This window comes from Emys orbicularis, chromosome 1, assembly GCF_028017835.1.
Source record: "Emys orbicularis isolate rEmyOrb1 chromosome 1, rEmyOrb1.hap1, whole genome shotgun sequence".
NCBI classification, from domain to species: domain Eukaryota; kingdom Metazoa; phylum Chordata; order Testudines; family Emydidae; genus Emys; species Emys orbicularis.
In genome coordinates this window covers 197,129,270-197,146,800 of record NC_088683.1, presented here as the reverse complement: position 1 = coordinate 197,146,800, position 17,531 = coordinate 197,129,270, and the positions used below count along the sequence as shown (strand labels likewise).

At 44.0% G+C, this 17,531-nt stretch overlaps 1 protein-coding gene across 2 annotated transcripts in view; it reads left to right on the top strand.

The window, feature by feature from the left end:
- APP (amyloid beta precursor protein) overlaps positions 1 to 17,531 on the top strand; it is a 326,391-nt gene that overhangs the window by 290,383 nt on the left and 18,477 nt on the right. For both annotated transcript variants that reach the window (XM_065418260.1, XM_065418252.1), the window contains 2 exons: positions 6,091 to 6,312; positions 14,225 to 14,278. In XM_065418260.1, the coding sequence (XP_065274332.1) occupies positions 6,091 to 6,312; positions 14,225 to 14,278 (276 nt within the window). The remainder of the gene's footprint in view (positions 1 to 6,090; positions 6,313 to 14,224; positions 14,279 to 17,531) is intronic.

The following is a 17,531-nucleotide window of genomic DNA, read 5'->3' as shown; positions in this document are numbered from 1 at the left end:
AGGCCCAAGATTTTGTTTTTAGCCTTAACATCCTAGTGGTGGGAACTGAAGATTTTATGGGCAAAAATCTGTGAATTAGGCTTGTTGCAAATAAATAAAGCTTAGCTTTTTGAATCTCAACATCTACTGCCATTAAATAATTCAATCCCTCACTTAATTTCCCACAACTATGAAAATCTAAGTTGATACAAATTAAAAATATGCTTAAAAATAAAATTGATATCCGTCAAAATTACAAAAAAAAAATGAAAATCAAATTCTTCCCAAGCCTACACGTGTATCAGAGGGCTGTGGAACCACCCAGGAATTCCTCTGTCCTTTTGATATTTTGGTTGAGAGCCATGAATCACTCCTTCTGGCCCCACTGCTTCAACCACTCTTTCCTCCCCTACCTCTGACCCAATTTCAGACCATTATGGGAGCAGATCACATCAGACAGATGGGGCTAGAAGTCATTATATCAGGCTATGACATTCACTTCTTCAGCCCCATTCCCAGGGCCGGCTCCAGGCACCAGCCCACCAAGCTTGTGCTTGGGGCGGCACCTGGAGGGGGGCAGCGCAGCGCTCCGGCCGCCGGGGAGAGCGGGGCCACGGCCGGGCTCGCCGCCTCCCCCCGGCGCTCTGGCCGCCCTCCCCCCCGGCGCCCTCCCCCCGGTCGGGGCTCGCCGCCCTCTAGCCGCCCTGCCCCTGCGCTCTGGCCGCCGGGAGGAGAGCCGAGCCCCGGCCGGGGCTCGCCGCCCTCCTCCCAGGGCTCTGGCCGCCGGGGGGAGAGCGGAGCCCCCGCCGGGGCTCGCCGCCCTCCTCCCAGGGCTCCGGCCGCCCTCCCCCCTGGCGCCCTCCCCCCGGCCGCCGGGGGGAGAGCGGAGCCCCCGCCGGGGCTCGCCGCCCTCCTCCCAGGGCTCCAGCCGCCCTCCTCCCCGGCGCCCAGAGCGGAGCCCCCGCCGGGACTCGCCGCCCTCCACCCGGAGGCTTTTTTGCCTGGGGCGGCAAAAAAGCCAGAGCCGGCCCTGCCCATTCCTAATCCTCTTTCAGAGACCCTTCTCATGAGAGTCACCACGTTTTGTCCCTCCCTTCATCAGGATGTGGCTCTACTCGAGTTACGCCCTGGTACCCAAGAAGAAAGGAGAATGGAGGCCAGTCCTAGACCTCAGAACTCTGAACACATTCATCAGGACACAGAGGTTTGGGATGCTAAAGTTAGCAACAATAATACCATCTCTAGATCCGGAGGATTGGTTCATATCCCTTGACCTTCAGGATGCCTATTTCCACCTACTGATGCATCCTGCTCACAGATGCTTTCTACAGTTCACAATTGGCAACGATCACTGTTAATATGTAGTGCTCCCCTTCAGACTCTTGACTGCGCACAGAATTTTTACCGAAGTCCTTTCGGTTGTGATGGCCCTGTTATGATAATTGGGGATAATGGTCTTTCTCTGTCTTGATGACTGACTCCTCAAGGCTTGGTCCCTTCCCAGAGTGCAGTCTGTAACCTGCAAGTCCCTGGCCCTCTTCCATTCCTTTGGACTGAGCCTCAACACACAAAAGTCCACTTTGACACCTGTCCAACGCATTGAATTCACGGGGGCCACCCCAGTTTCCACATTTGTCAGAGCCTTCCTGCCTACAGACAGATTCATCGCTATGAGCAACTTCATCTGTACCCTTCAGAGGAGCTCTCAAACCACAGCACAGACCTTCCTGCAGATGCTAGGACACGTGGCAGCCTGCATGTTCATTACACCCGATGCCAGACTGCATTCGAGGTATCTCCAGGTCTGGCTCAGGACAGCCTACACAGCTTGAGCAAAAGGATATCTATTCCACAGAAGGTTCTCGACTCCCTGAATTGGTGGAAGGATCCCCACAAGGCCTATGTGAGGACTCCATTCACATTCCGCCCGCTGAAACACAAAAATAAGAACCATCACCATAGATGCCTCATTGCTGGCTTGGGACACTGCTGGGTTCATTGCCCAGCCCACGGGCTGCATTTTGCGTTGTAACGGCCCTGAGTGCACCCTGCTGGACTATGTTAACTCATCCTTGGAACCTAGAGCAGACCAGCACAATCTTCCCAGGAAAAAGGTCCAGTCCCGGAACTGGCCAAGGTAATTAAGGCCCCTACATATCATAGAAGGGCAGCTCTTCCTTTTCTCCATGTTTGGGTGTGGCGGTCAGGTTGTAAAAGGGAACACACAGACCTTCCCCCTCCCCGGCCGTAGACAGGGAGGAGAAGGGAAAGGGGAGAGGTCCCGGTTCCTCAGGGCAGAGGTGGGGAGAGAATGGTCCAAGCGACCTCCCTAATTTCTCTCTCATTTTTTTTCATAAAAATCCCTAAAAGTCTCAGAGCAAGGTTGGCATCTCTGCATTAGCGTAGAATCCCTTATGCCAGTGCATAATAAAGCAGTCTTCTCTCTTCCCTAATGTCCATTACCGGAGCAGGAGGTTGGATGGATCAGGAGCCAATTGTTCCAGCTTCACACTGGCAGGTAGTTCCCTTCCACACAGGGAATTCTCCCCTGGTCAATTATGGACAGAATTCTGACCCTGTGGCACCCTCAGAGTGACTTAAAGAGGCTGGCAGCATAGCGGAGAATTCTGACTTTCTATAACATCGCAAAATTCAAATGTAAATATATAGCTACAAAAATTCAGTAGCTTGTATTGACAAGGGAATGAAGAGGCCATCCTTAATGAGAGTTATTGTAACTCCAGTTGTCATTTTTTTGCTGAGTGTAACCTTTACAGTTACTTGTGTTTGAAAAAAGTGTGTGTTTTCAAAACAGCACTATTAATTAGCTGCCACTTTATTGGCAATTCTTAACCAGTTTCCTTCTTGGCAGCTGTTTGTTAAAATGTCCAAAAGTGTGCCAGGCTCCTCAAAATATAGGTACATTTCACATGGGCCATACCCAAAGAGTTTGCAATCAGATCTGATGCATGATGCAAGAGAGGGAATCCTAAACAGTCAGTAGAATGGGAGACGAGAGAATGGGAGTGTGACAGAGTCATTCAGGCCATCTCAGCATCCTGTTGGAGGCATTGGTGTCCTGACACTTCCTGCTTAAGAAAAATCTTTTTTGGCCAGTGAGATATAGTCCTCCAGAGGCGTAGAAGGGGCAGAAGGTGATATGGGCCAATAGAGAGCTAGCAGGACAGTTAAGACAACTTTCTGCTCCCGCTGAGAGTAGAGTTGGGTGAGACTGGGACAGAAGAGGAGTGCTTCAATGCTAACCCAGAACTCCAAGGCCAGGTCAGTCCCTTGGCTTAAAGTGCTGCAACCAAGCGCCTGTCTTTTGTGTATGTGGATTTGTTTGTTTGTTTGTTTGTTTAAAAGCAGAGTCTGAGTTAGCTGTTATTTAACTGTTTGAAGGATATATGCTGAGCTTATGGCATGGGCCGCCGTCCTCCTCCACATCCTGTAAAGTGAGGTAGGGTGCTGTGACTGGTTCAGTCATAGAGGCCCCCTTGGGACTGTCACCTGATGTGCTGAGATTACCTCTGAGCCCGTTTTCCCTGCCAGCTTGGGACTCCAGAACCCTGCTTTGTTGAGTCAGACACGTTAGCCTGCTGCAACACAGACCCAGGTCTGGTCCACGCCCCCAGAGCTGCAGACTTTAACTAAAAGTTGCTCAGCAGGTCTCCTATCTAGGGCACCCAGACACCCAGCTCCCAATGGGATCCAGACCCCAAATAAATCCGTTTTAGTCTGTATAAAGCTTATGCAGGGTAAACTCATAAATTGTCCGTCCTCTCTAACACTGAGAGAGAGAGATGCACAGCTGTTTGCTCCCCCAGGTATTAATCCCTTACTCTGGATTTATTAATAAACAGAAGTGATTTTATTAAGTATAAAAAGTAGGATTCAAGTAATAACAGACAGAACAAAGTAAGTCACCAAGCAAAATAAAGCAAAAACATGCAAGTCTAAGCCTAATACAGTAAGAAACTGTTTACAGGTAAAATCTCACCCTCAGAGATGTTCCAATAAGCTTCTTTCACAGACTAGACTCCATCTTAGTCTGGGCCCAATCCTTTCCCCTGGTACAGTCCTTGTTAGTTCCAGCAGACATCTTAGGTGGAAATTATGGGTTTTCTCATGACTGGAACCCCCTTTGTTATGTTCCACCCCCTTTTATAGCTTTGGCACAAGGCGGGAATCTTTTGTGTCTCTGGGTCCGCACCCCTCCTTCTAAATGGAAAAGCACCAGGTTTAAGATGGATTCCAGTATCAGGTGACATGTTCACATGTCCTGTGAGACCCCAGCCTCCATTCTTCCCGGGCTGGCCCGCACATACCCAGGAAGGTTTGCAAGTAAACAGAGCCATTTACAACCAATTGTCCTAGTCAATAGGAGCCATCAAGATTCTAAACCTCCATTAGTGGCCCACACTTTGCATAATTACAATAGGACCTTAGAGTTATACTTCATATTTCTAGCTTCAGATACAAGAATGATACATGCATACAAATAGGATGAACACACTCAGTAGATTATAAACTTTGTAATGATACCTTAAAGAGACCTTTTGCATAAAGCATATTCCAGTTACATCATATTCACACTCATAAGCATATTTCCATAAAACATTATGGAGTGCAACGTCGCAGGCGCATCTGCTCACCCTGAGGCAAGGGGACACAACAGCGTTTACAAGGAATTACTGTGATGAGACATGCAAGGGTATGTGTTGTTATCCAACTAATTTTTAGCATCTTGGGAAGCAAAACAGCTAAAATGTGTGTACTTCATGTGACTATGAAGTGCTCTGTTCCTCTCTTTTCCTAAGTTTTTCAAATCCAAAAACAATAGGTACTACATTACAAATGTGTGTCTGGCTAATTAATAAAAAGCAACAGAGGGTCCTGTGGCACCTTTAAGACTAACAGAAGTATTGGGAGCATAAGCTTTCGTGGGTAAGAACCTCACTTCTTCAGATGGCTAATTAATGATATCTCTGTTTGCAGAGGATTGAGTGTATTATTCATATATTTTCTACATTTTTTGCTATAAGTTTATGGTCAGTATGTTTTATAGAACCTTCTATAGGTTCACACTATAGGTTGATAATGTAGGTATCTACTACTCTGAGATTGTTGAGATTATAATTATATTGCAGTAGTTTGGATAAAGTATCTGCATTGTATTAAAGAAACAGATGTTTCCTTAAGTTGGTTTAGTGTCCCAGTAGACCCGGGTTTATGCAATAAGTGATATTGGGACTGTGGATTAGTGGGCAGAGAGAGATCAAGAGCATTGCAGAGATAATGATGTGCTGCGACTGGGAGAGGAAAGAACGAAGCTATTCCTTCATAGTTTCTGCCCACCTTAACACATGAAGTAACATTGACAACTGACATTAATTTAATTTTTCCAAATGTGGAAAAAACAATCAAGATCATCAAAAGGAATGAGATTCCCCAGAATGAAGGGATATTGACCCATGCTCTGATGCTCTGGGTGAGGAAACTGGGTATCAAATATCAGAGGAGTAGCCATGTTAGTCTGTATCCACAAAAACAACGAGGAGTCTGGTCGTACCTTAAAGACTAAGGCTAGGTCTACACTACAGCGGGGGTCCGACCTAAGATACGCAACTTCAGCTACGTGAATACCGTAGCTGAAGTTGCGTATTTTAGGTCGGCTTACCTAGCGGTGAGGACGCGGGAAAGTCGACCGCTGCCGCCGACTCCGCTGCCGCCTCCTGCCGAGGTGGATTTCCGGAGTCGACGGCAGAGCGATCAGGGATCGATTTTACCGCGTCTTCACTAGACGCGGTAAGTCGATCCCCGAAAAACCGATTGCTACCCGCCGGATCGGCGGGTAGTGAAGACAAAGCCTAACAGATTTATTTGGGCACAAGCTTTTGTGAGTATCCAATGTTTCTTGTTGGCATTTGGAAAATGTTTCACCGAGCAGCATGAAAAATGTTAAGCATGCCAAACTTTTACTTTTATTTTCCTTTCTTAAAACTTCTTACAAAAAACAAAATCTGCTATTATAAATTCCTGTCGAAGGAAAATTGAAATGGAGTCCTCATATATTGACAACCTATTTTCTTGTATTTGTTTTGTTTTCAGATGAACTGCTTCAGAAAGAGCAAAACTACTCCGATGATGTCTTGGCCAATATGATCAGTGAGCCCAGGATCAGCTATGGAAATGATGCCCTCATGCCTTCATTGACTGAAACTAAAACCACAGTTGAACTTCTTCCAGTTGATGGAGAATTCAGCCTAGATGATCTTCAGCCATGGCATCCTTTTGGTGTTGATTCTGTCCCAGCCAACACTGAAAATGAAGGTAATGTAGAATCACTGAGAGAAGGCCCCACCCAGAGTGTTTTGAAGTGAATTGGTGTGTGATGATTGATTCATGTCCTAAAAATCTTGGCCTTTCTAACTTAAGTAGGAAATTATACATTCTGACTGTGGGAAATGGTCTGCCACACCTGCCTGGCTTCCTTAATGGGACAGAGGATGCTGATTACATCTCAGATGTTTAAGTACATCATAAATCTCAGTGTTGAATTTAATCTACTCCCCTTATTGTAAAAACAGCAAAATTTAAGTGATATTCTGTAAATTAACGGGGTTAATGTGTCAGAATTATGTGCATTTTAAAATCACTTAAACAGGAGCTTTTAATTGCTAGCATCAAAATGAATAAGCACACTACCCTAGAGTCATACTAAAAATAAAACGTTGTGGTATAAGTATACATGTGATTTTACTGATTAGAATATTTTCCGGTATTTATTGCCGGGGCATTCTGCATGTGCTCACCATTTTGTAACTGGACAGTGAAAGCTTCTACAGGAGTACTTTGTGTAGCTCGTGGAATAACCAGTTGAGACAGTCCTATGCTTTTCATGTTTTTAATTTTAAATAATTTCTATCTAATCTTTACATTTAAAAATAATTGGGCATTTTACTGCCAGGGCAGTAGAAAGGCCAGGTTTTGTCTAGGTGCCTGAGCCACATTAATCAGAAATCTAGAAAACTCTTTCTTGTTCACTTCCCTTAAGTTTCTTCTTATGTAAGTGTTAAGATGAATTAACAAAGGGAAACACAAACTCCTCCAGTTCAGTGAGAGAAACTCAGTCAAGGTTAATTGAAACAGAAAAATGAGCATTTATGAAAGAATGATGGATGCTACTTTAAGATGACACTGTTGCTTCCACAGGCAGCTAAATTGCATCTAGATGTGTGGTTCTTATTTCTTTTAATATATTCCTAATAAAGATGCACAAACAACTCTGCTTTGAATAATACACTCTTTAATTTTGGATTATTGGGCATTTTAATATGTGCTACATTAGTCTGTTGTGGCACTTTCAGTGTTTCCTTTGTAAATCTTTTATAGCTATTCAAGGAGTATCGAAGGGTCTTTATAGACAAGGATATTCTTATTGTTGTTGCTTCACAAATAATTAATCATAGTACATGTAGGATTAAAAAATACCCCCGTGGAGAGATTTAAGATACATTCTAGTGAATAGTTGAAATAATAGGAGTAGCCATTAGATGTGAGATGCTGAGCAGGACTGCTCTGCAGGACTGACCCTTAGAGGAGATTCTTGGTCTCTGGATAATGTGGCATATGGTTGAACTAACAATTTTAACTTGGGTGTTTTGGTAATTTGATCGTTGTTTAATGAATAGCCAATCTACAGATACTAATACTGCTTTGCTTTAGCAAAATAAATAAGTAAATCTAATTTTTGAAATATTGGTGATCAGAAATTCTGAGTGTTAGTCTTTTGGCCTGGGAGTCTTAACTCCCTAAATGCAAACATTAACACGAATGCAATGCTATTCCTGTGTGGCATTGGAAGACGACGTACTTCACTATTATCCAAAGCAGCCCTTACAATGTGTTGGGTAAACCAGTTGCCTTTTTAGATTTAACGTGCACATCAGAATACAAATTTTTCGAACAGACGCTGATATCTGTCAAGTAAATCAAATATGTATTTATATGACAGACTGATTCTAAATGAACTGTTACGTTGTGTTTTTCTCAACATTGTCACAGCTGCATGAGATGTTTTTAATTAAGCATTGAAAAAGGAATTCATGAAGTTGAGTGATGGTAAGAAAGAACAAGTGCAAGCAAATCCAGCATTAAAGTCATAATTTGGTATTTCAGTCTAGCACCTCCCTCTTCTGGAGGTGTGTTTAAGTGATCATCAAGATATAGTATATGCAAAACTGCTGTCTGTCCAGACATCCTGCTGGTGTGATGGAGGATGATTTAAGTGTGAGACTTCTTACTTTCATTCTGAATTTCCCTGTGGGTTGCATATTTGTGTAAAAGATAAGTGTAATTTTAGCAGTTTCTCTCTAATTAGAATTGCTTTCCGTCTGCAGTTGTTTGCATACCTTGGTTAGAAGTTAAGGAGCCAGTGAAAAATTGATTTCTCTGCAGGCTAAATTTAAGCCTGCTAAGATCCAGCAAATCCCCTCAGACTTCTGAAAGTCCCCCGCTCCTCCCGCATATACACTAAGTTGATTTCCCAATAAATATCCAATGACAACTATATTCAAGGAAGAATATAAACCTACATGCACTCTTAGATCTTTGGTCATGTGAGTTATCTTCCTGTTACTGTGAAATATTGACAGGTTTACAAAATCTGTTCCTTTCTAGTTTTAAAAAAGGTAATTTAAGTCCACGTGATAAGACTAAAAAATGAGGCATGTTGTATTTAAAAAACTTGGAAAAGAGACTTTCACGGGTACTCTTATTTTAGCAATGAATTATAATACAAATTAACATATTTCTAGCTTAGTAACGGCCTAGGGTTACCATTCTTCCGGATTCCCCCGGACATGTCCGGCTTTTCTCAGTTAAAAATAGCGTCCGGGGGGAATTTGTAAATGTCCGGACTTCCCCCCCATGCAGAGCGCGCGCGGCTGACAGGGCAGTCAGAGAGAGCCCTTCCTCCGCTTCTCCCTCCTCTCCCCTGCAGCTGAGATCACTCCCCTCCTCTCTCTTCCTCCCTCCCCCTCCCTGCATTCACAACGGGCCTCCAGCAGTCTGGAGCTCCTCCCCCTGCCCAGCAGCACTCTGCGAGGGCGGGACCCGGGCTATGCGCTCCGTGGGGGAGCGCGGCAGCGTGTCGGGCTGCGTGTGGAGCCCGACACGCTGTTCTGAGTGGCACGGCAAGGGGGCCAGGGGGTCGGAGAAGGGGCAGGGAGGTTCTGGAGGGGGCAGTCAAGAGACAGGGAGCAGGGGGAGGGTTGGATGGGTCGGGAGTTCGGGGGGGGCTGTCTGGGGGTTGGGGGTGTAAGGTTTTGGGCAGTCAGGTAGGGGGTAGGGTCCTAGGGGGGCAGTTAGGGTGGGGGGGTCTCAGGAGGGGGCAGATAGGGGACAAGGAACAGGGAGGCTTAGGTAGGGGGTGGGGTTCTGGAGGGCAGTTAGGAGCAGGGGTCCCAGGAGGGGGCAGTCAGGGGACAGAGAGCAGAGGGGTTTAGATGGGTCGGGAGTTCTGGGGTGGGGGGGCTGTCAGGGGGTGAGGAATGGTTGGATGGGGCGTGGGAGTCCCTGGTGTCTGTCTGGGGGTGGGGGTGGGGATAAGGGTTGGGGCAGTCAGGGGACAGGTAGGGGATAGAGTCCTAGGGGGCCAGTTAGGATGGGGGGAGGGTCTCAGGAGGGGGCAGTCAGGGGACAAGGAGGAGGGAGGCTTAGGTAGGGGGTGGAGTCCTGGGGGGCAGTTAGGTAGGGTTACCATACGTCCGGTTTTTCCCGGACATGTACGGCTTTTTGGTCCTCAAATCCCCGTCCGGGGGGAATTGCCAAAAAGCTGAACATGTCCAGGAAAATAGCTTTGCCGGCATCCCTGCCCCAGTCCCCTGCTTACCTTGCGGCTCCCGCAGGCTGCGAGCTGCAGGTGGATTCCCCCACGGCGGCTGCTGCTGCTCCCCCCAGACACCTTGCTCTGTGTAGCTGAAGAGCCGAGCTGCCCGAGCACTACTGGCTTCACGGTTTGCCGGGCAGCCCCCAGACCTCCAGACCCTGCGCCCCTGGCCGGGCGCTTCCCCTCCCGGGCTCCGGCTGCGTTGGGGACGCGCCCAGCCAGGGTCAGGATCTGGAGGTCTGGGGGCTGCCCGGCAAACTGTGAAACCAGTAGCGCTTGGGCAGCTGTTTCGCAGCTGGGAGGGAGGAGGGGGAATGCGGGGCGCTCAGGGGAGGGGGCGGAGTTGGGGCGGGGACTTTGGGGAAGGGGCAGAGTTGGGGCGGGGCCAGGGCCCCGTGGAGTGTCCTCTTTTTTTTAATGAGGAAATATGGTAACCCTAAGTAACGCATGGCCATCACATTTGCCAGTGTCTAGCTCAGCTTAGCTAGATATACTTCCCCTAATGCTTCTGAGGAAACTAAGGGTGAAATCCTGGCCCTGTCGAAGTCAAATGGGAGTTTTTGCTAATGTTTTCACCCTATGGGTTTTCCCCCACAGACACAGTTGTCCTCAGTGAGGAATAGACTATTTATCTTTTTCTAAAATTAAATTTTTGTTAACATAACCTTATGCTATCGTGATGTGGCCAATCACCACTTTCACCTCTCTTGAGTCCATGGAAAATTGTACCACTACCCCTGCCAGTTGGTCTGTCTTGGATTTTGAGTTCATTGGGGAAGGACTGCCCCTTCTTTTCCTTTTGGAGAGAAAAGCACATTGAGGGTGCTTCCAGATTAAATAATAGTTACATATAAAGTGCTAGAAATGCTCCTAATCCCCTCAGGTATCTTAATATTAGACGTAAAGTGAAGCAAGAGCACACTGAACGAAGCCTGCATAGTCATCCCATCATGAAAAAAAGTAGGTACAATAATGAACTTCCTGGAGCCAAACTTTTATGGAAAATAGCATTGGGCTCCAACTTTGTGCACTTGCTGATTTGTGCCTAAAATTATCATATTTGCATGTGAAAATGAGGTCAGTATATATACAGACAGTTTTGGAGCATGCAGAATTAGCGTACTACTTTAAAACTTGGACTGCAGCGTACCATGTGTCTTATTAGTACTGTGGTTATCATATCTTTGCACATAGTCATCCTGTACATTACAGACTTACACCACTTCACATCTTCCTCCAGCACCCACCCTTTCTTCAAAGAACATATCTATAAATCAGCGCTCTCCCTTATGCACACCTCATGGCCTGATATATGCCCACCTGCTGTTCCCTATGTGAGGAGACCCTACCTGGGGATTGTTTTGCAGACATGTGCACTGTTGTTGTTGTTCTACTCTGTTTCCAGCTGCTTTGGCTCTTCTTCCCTAAGCATACAAACATTTATTGCAGACAATCCCCTTGTGTTGCCAAGTAACTGACAGCACTAAAGCAGCTAGCACAGAATTGCAAGGCCTACTTTGCACAAGAAGGATGTCTACATGCTGTATTGGGAAGGCAACATAGTACAGCAAGGGCAGTGGATTAGGAGTCAGGAGCGCCAGGCCAAAAATTTCAAAAGTGACTAATGATTTTTTGAGTGGCTCAATATTGGATGTCCAATTAGAAAAACCTTAAAAAGGGCCTGATTTTCAGAAGGCAGCTGCTCAGCACTTTCTGAAAATCAGGCCCTGTTAAGGCGTCTCATATTTGGGCACTTAGAAATTGAAGATTCCAAAATCACTAGTTACTTTTGCAGATCTTGAGGTTCTGTTTCCAGCTTTAGCCTTCCTATGTGACCTTGGGCAAGTCACTTCCCTCTGTGTGCCAATTTCAACATCTGTAAAATGGGGGGTAATGATACTTGCCTTCCTTTCATAAAGCACTTTGAGAACTATGGATGATAAGAGCTGTATAAGAGTTAAGTATTATTATTTCCCCCATCCGCAGAAGTATTGGGCCAGCCACATGTAGCCACGTCAATTTACAGCAAACAGTTCCCTTCTCCTCTTCCCCATTCAGCTGCCACCATTTTTCCTGCCACAACCTGTTCTCCTAATTTTTCAGTGAGTGACATAATTTTACTCTTCCATTCAGCTATCACTTCTGCAGTGTCTATATATCCTTTGCAACAACATATTCAGTCCCTGCTTTGAAGTACCAACTGTAACAGCATACAGGTGCCAGATGAGCAGGGGGGGAAATGTTCAGAGAATACGGGATCTGGGCGAGGGCAAGAAGCATGGGGACACCAGAGGAGGGAATAAGGGTAATGTTTCTGCAGTAGCAGGATATTTCAATCCTTCAGCACCAATCCTTTTCACTGGAAAAATGCTGCTGCACTGGAGGGCTGTAGCCCACAATTGAAGAAACCTAGCAAAAGGCTTAGATGAGAAAACATTTAGTGGTTGTACTTTTATTTAGCATTATACAAAAAACAGTTTCTAGTGAAGGCAATCACATGGGCTACTGATGGTGCTCTGAATTGCCAGGAAGATGGTTTGATAACTGATCCATCTTTACTTCCCCATATAGGGAGCATGGCGTGTGCTAAGAAAGCAGTGCAATCCCCCTGAAAAAATCCCCTTTCAACACTCAGTAGCAGAGCTGGTTGGGAATATTCCATCTGACTGATTTCCTGACAGAAAATGCAGTTTCCACAAAAACTGATTTTGTCTCAGTTCAACTCAAACCAGCATATTTTGTTTTTAATTGATCCAGTCTGTTTTGTTTCTAATCAGTTCAACAAAACATTAAACTACATTTCCCTATCAGCACATTGCCTTTTGAGAGTTGTAATTTGGGACCCTCCTTTTTTTCGTGTGAGCAAGGTTCCCTGGAGGACATCTTTTATAATGCAATGTGGATTTCCGTCTCATTGAGCATCATGGCACTTCATGACTTGGAATAAATTATGGGAAATGTCCAGTCAGGGAGGCTGGCCCATGGGAGAGAATGGGGCCATCTGGCCTCTGAACTACAACGCCGATGAGGCAATTCCCCACTTTGGGGAAATGCATTTTAATATTGAACTGACTCAAAACTAAGCAGCTCAGGTCAGTAAACTGAAACAAAACATTTCAATTTTGGGAATGTCACTGTGGTTTATATTCAGAAATTCCATTCCACAAAAAAAATTGAAATTTCAACTTTTTGTCCCAATTCAGGATAAAAGCAAATGTTGAAATGTCAGAATTTCCTATAAGACAGAAATTCCCATTTTCACTCTACTGTTCAGTAGCAACTCCTTTATCTTATTTCCGCTTCACCATCACTAATCAGAAAGTTCAGATAACCATCCCAAAATTCAAATGCATAACAGAACTGTGTCTAAATACCGTGGTTCTGGAAGACCAGGCTGTGACTTTCACAAGACATCTGGTACTTTGCACCCTATTTCCGGAGCAACCAAAAGCAGAAGCCAAGATCTTTGTGCCATTTTGGCACTTCCAATGCCAACTGGAACAAAGAAGCACAAAGTAGCATGAAAGAAGAAAAATAAAGAAGGTGGAGGGGAGGAATAACACCTTTTTTTTATATATTTCCCCAACAGGTTCAAGTTTGGGTTTAGCTAAGGTTATGGGTGAAGGGTCAGGTTATTCACTTTCCTATTACTATTAGTGCCGATGGGCTCCAAAAAGCATCACGCCAGTCTTCAGACAGGTATGGCCTCTGTGTGGGAATATAAAGTATTTAAAGATGTGAATGTGGGGCACAGAAATATGGTTGTTTTTCAAGTCCCCTTCCACTTTTAAAATAGAAGATAATCTAATTAGATGGACAATTTTACTGCATACAAACTAAAATATATTAGGAACTACATTTTTTTATATATATATATATATATATATATATATAATGCCTGTAATTGTTGCCTTCAAAAGTTAATAATCTGGAAGAATAAACTAAGATTTAGTGGACATGTAGAAATTAGCAATAATTAAAACTTGCTGCAAGGACTCATGCCAGTTCCGGTTCCCAATTCTAATCAAAAGTCAGGAAGATGTTTCGAAGCATACAATGTATAAAGCCTTACCCTACTGACTGTAAAATTCTTTGATCTTGATAGTTTCTAATTTGAGCAGTATCCAGAATATAAAGCGCTGGATGGACATGTCAGTGACAAAAGACACTATTGAAGTTGTTCCCATCTCCTTCCTTTTATTTCCAGGATTAATTTAAGGCAAATCTTTTCCAGCTGCTGCTATTATAACTTTGTTTATGGCATATGTCTCTCCTCCACTATCCCAACAAAAGAGCAGTTGACTTATCATTTTGGGTTTTTTGTTTGCTTTTATTTTTTTTGCACATGCCCAGTTGAGCCAGTTGATGCCCGCCCAGCTGCAGACAGAGGACTGACCACAAGACCAGGTATATAACTTGCATGGCTTTTACCTAACCTATGTTTTTCCCAGCATGTCTGTGACCTGCTTGAGCTGAAATGATCCTTTTCTTTGTTATTACCCCCCTGTTAAACTGTAGTGTCATGTCATGAACCAGTATAGATGGGGAGATGCGGCCAGAATTTTAAAAGGGGCTCTCACAAATCTTCCCCCGAAGCCTCTGAGTACTCTCTCTATATCAGTATGTGCTTGCAGAAAGGACAGGGGAGAAGACTGGAGGAACTGTCCATTTTTTCTTCCCATGTAGCAAAAGTAGTTTTGTTTTTTATAAACAAGAGGGAAGCAGCACCGCTGCACATATAGAGAACCCTTACTTTGGAAGTATGTGTATACTTTGTTCCTGAAAAATAGATGGTGTTTTGTAAATTGAAAATAATAGTGCAGAGTTCAGCTTCCACAGTTTGGAAATTGATGGGGCCATTAAAACTTTTTAGGCGGTTCAGGGACAGGACTTATTTTTTTAAAAAGCAGCCCCTTGATGCAATTTCCAAAGGCAAAGTTGCTCTTCAGAAGTATTTTTACAAGCTCAGGAAGAAGTCCTTTCTAGTAGTAGTCTCTCTCCAGGTCTGACTCCATTGAAGGCAGAGCAATCGCTCCAACCTTCCCTTCATGGCGGAGTTTAGATTTCCCTCCAGCACATCAGTGATATTAGATCAGTCAGTTCTTGGATCAGAATTTCAGCACTGCAACATCACATACTTTTAAAAACAAGTGTAACATCCGCATAGCACCTAAGTGGTTTTGTCTTCTGGGATATAGATCTTCCTAAAGAGGGGTAGAAATATCATACTGTATGCATCATTTTGCATATGAATATTTTATTTCCATTCTCCCTCACCCACAAAATATACTCATACTTTAATCCTAACCTTGTAACCTGTCTGCTTTACAAGGATTTTTCTTCTCATCGTTTTTTTTCCTGCATAATGTCCTATTCACTCATTTATGCTTGTTATCTTGTTGATTGGCATTTTCATATGCATAACCAAAAGCCTGCTGCTAAGAGACCCATGTTCGTTGTTAAATATTTTTCATAAATGAGGGGTAGAAAGTCTGGTGGGTACTGACATGAGAAGATATTCTCTTGCTCCTGTTTGCCACATTCAGGCTTCATCTCATTAAGTGCTAGCTATCATTAAACCCTTGATAATGGGGTTCTTACTTTCTTCTTGTACATTCCTTTGGCTGGCAGTGGTATTGTACCAAGAGTACTGGTGCCAGTGTAGTTAATGATCTATCCGAGGCTGTATGTTAGATTTCTGAGAGAGATTTCTGATTTCTAGTCGCCTAGTAATTATCATTCCCCTGAGCAGTTATGTCAGAAAATGTTAGAGAATGTGAAGAGTTGTCCAGTCCATAGAGTGGTGAGGCTTCTGAGGAAAATGACACCAAGTCTCCAGAGCCTTCACTCAGAAAAATGTATTGCATCATTCACCTATGCAGCTCCACTATTGCTAGCAAGAGCAGAAACAGTCATGTAAAGAGGGCTTGCTCTTGAACCTAGAGTATAACAGTCTCTATAAACCCCCAACATAGTTTACATTTTTTTTAAAGTGGGGGGGCGGGTTTTCTCTGAGCGATTGCCTATAGCCAGTGGTGTTGCATGTGACCCACTTTTCCTAATGTAGATGCAGCATCTGCATGACAGACTTTTGAAATGAAGCCTAACGCTTCAGCACACTCTGCTTCCTATGTGTCATTCACAAAAGATGGAACAGAGGTAGAATTGTGCCTAAATACGTTCACTCTTCTCTCTTTCCCCCCCCCCCCAAAAGGAAGTAAGCTAAGAGAATAAAGAGGTCAGTGGGAAGGTAGAAAAGGTAGGGAGGTATCTAAAACCTCATATGCTGAGCAGTCAGCCTTGAGCTGTATTTTCTTTTCAATTCTAATTTTATAAATAATTAAGTATTCATTGCCTTACAAAAAATTGTTCCATACAATGAGAACTTTATAGAGTATAGCAGGGGTAGGCAACCTATGGCACGCGTGCCAAAAGCGGCACGCGAGCTGATTTTCAGTGGCACTCACACTGCCCGGGTCCTGGCCACCGGTCCGGGGGGCTCTGCATTTTAATTTAATTTTAAATGAAGCTTCTTAAACAATTTTAAAACCTTATTTACTTTACACATAACAATAGTGTAGTTATATATTATAGACTTATAGAAAGAGGCCTTCTAGAAATGTTAAAATGTATTACTGGCACGCAAAACCTTAAATCAGAGTGAATAAATGAAGACTCGGCACACCACCTCTGAAAGGTTGCTGACCCCGGTGTATAGTATAGTATAGCCCAGAACAAAATGTATTGCCAAGCTTTGAAAACCCCTCTTATAGAAAGGATTTATAATGAAAAGAGTAACACCTCTTAGCTGATAGCTGCACTGTAAGTGCTGCTTTAACAATATGTTTTCTTTCCAGAGGTCACTTGTGCATTGTTTAATTTCTTACAGCTGAATTCTTAGTGCCTGTGCCCCAGTAAATTTTTATTGATAATAGCACCATGAAAATACACAAATGAGTCCATTACATCTCAGTAACTCCATATTAACTTGGCAGCCCTGGTCTTGGAAAGAGAAGGCAAAATTAGAAAACTAGCCTATTGTTCAATACTGACAGAATTTCCAATGCTCAGTACAAATAAAAATGCTAGTGTTGCCTTCATATTAGGTCAGGTTCTTATTTGTCGGTACCCTTGATAAATCCAGGTTTCAGAGTAGCAGCCGTGTTAGTCTGTATCCTCAAAAATAACAGGAGTACTTGTGGCACCTGTTAGTCTCTAAGGTGCCACAAGTACTCCTGTTATTTTTGATAAATCCAGATACCACCATCTGACAATGGGTCTTTATGGGCCATGGTGCACAGATATTATGGCATCACTTCTTCCTACTCTTATTGAAGTAGTAATGAAATTATTATTGAATGTGAAAACTCTGGTTTTCAAATTACTTGGCCTTTTAGGATTTTCCCAACATAGCTGTCAGGCTGTTGTTTAAATATTTATCTAATCATTTTGTGGGGACTGTGCTCATAAAACCTTTTCTATTTCCTCTTTTCCTCCTGTCCCCCTACTGCTGTAGCAAATTCAAGTAATTCCTGTCCTCCTTGCTTCTGTTATATAGCGGGCTTAGGTAGTACTAGCCAATATACGCAAAGACTCCCTAAAAGACCATTTATGTTGCAGTATTATTAAAACATCTGTGACATTCTGTAGGAGGTGTGGG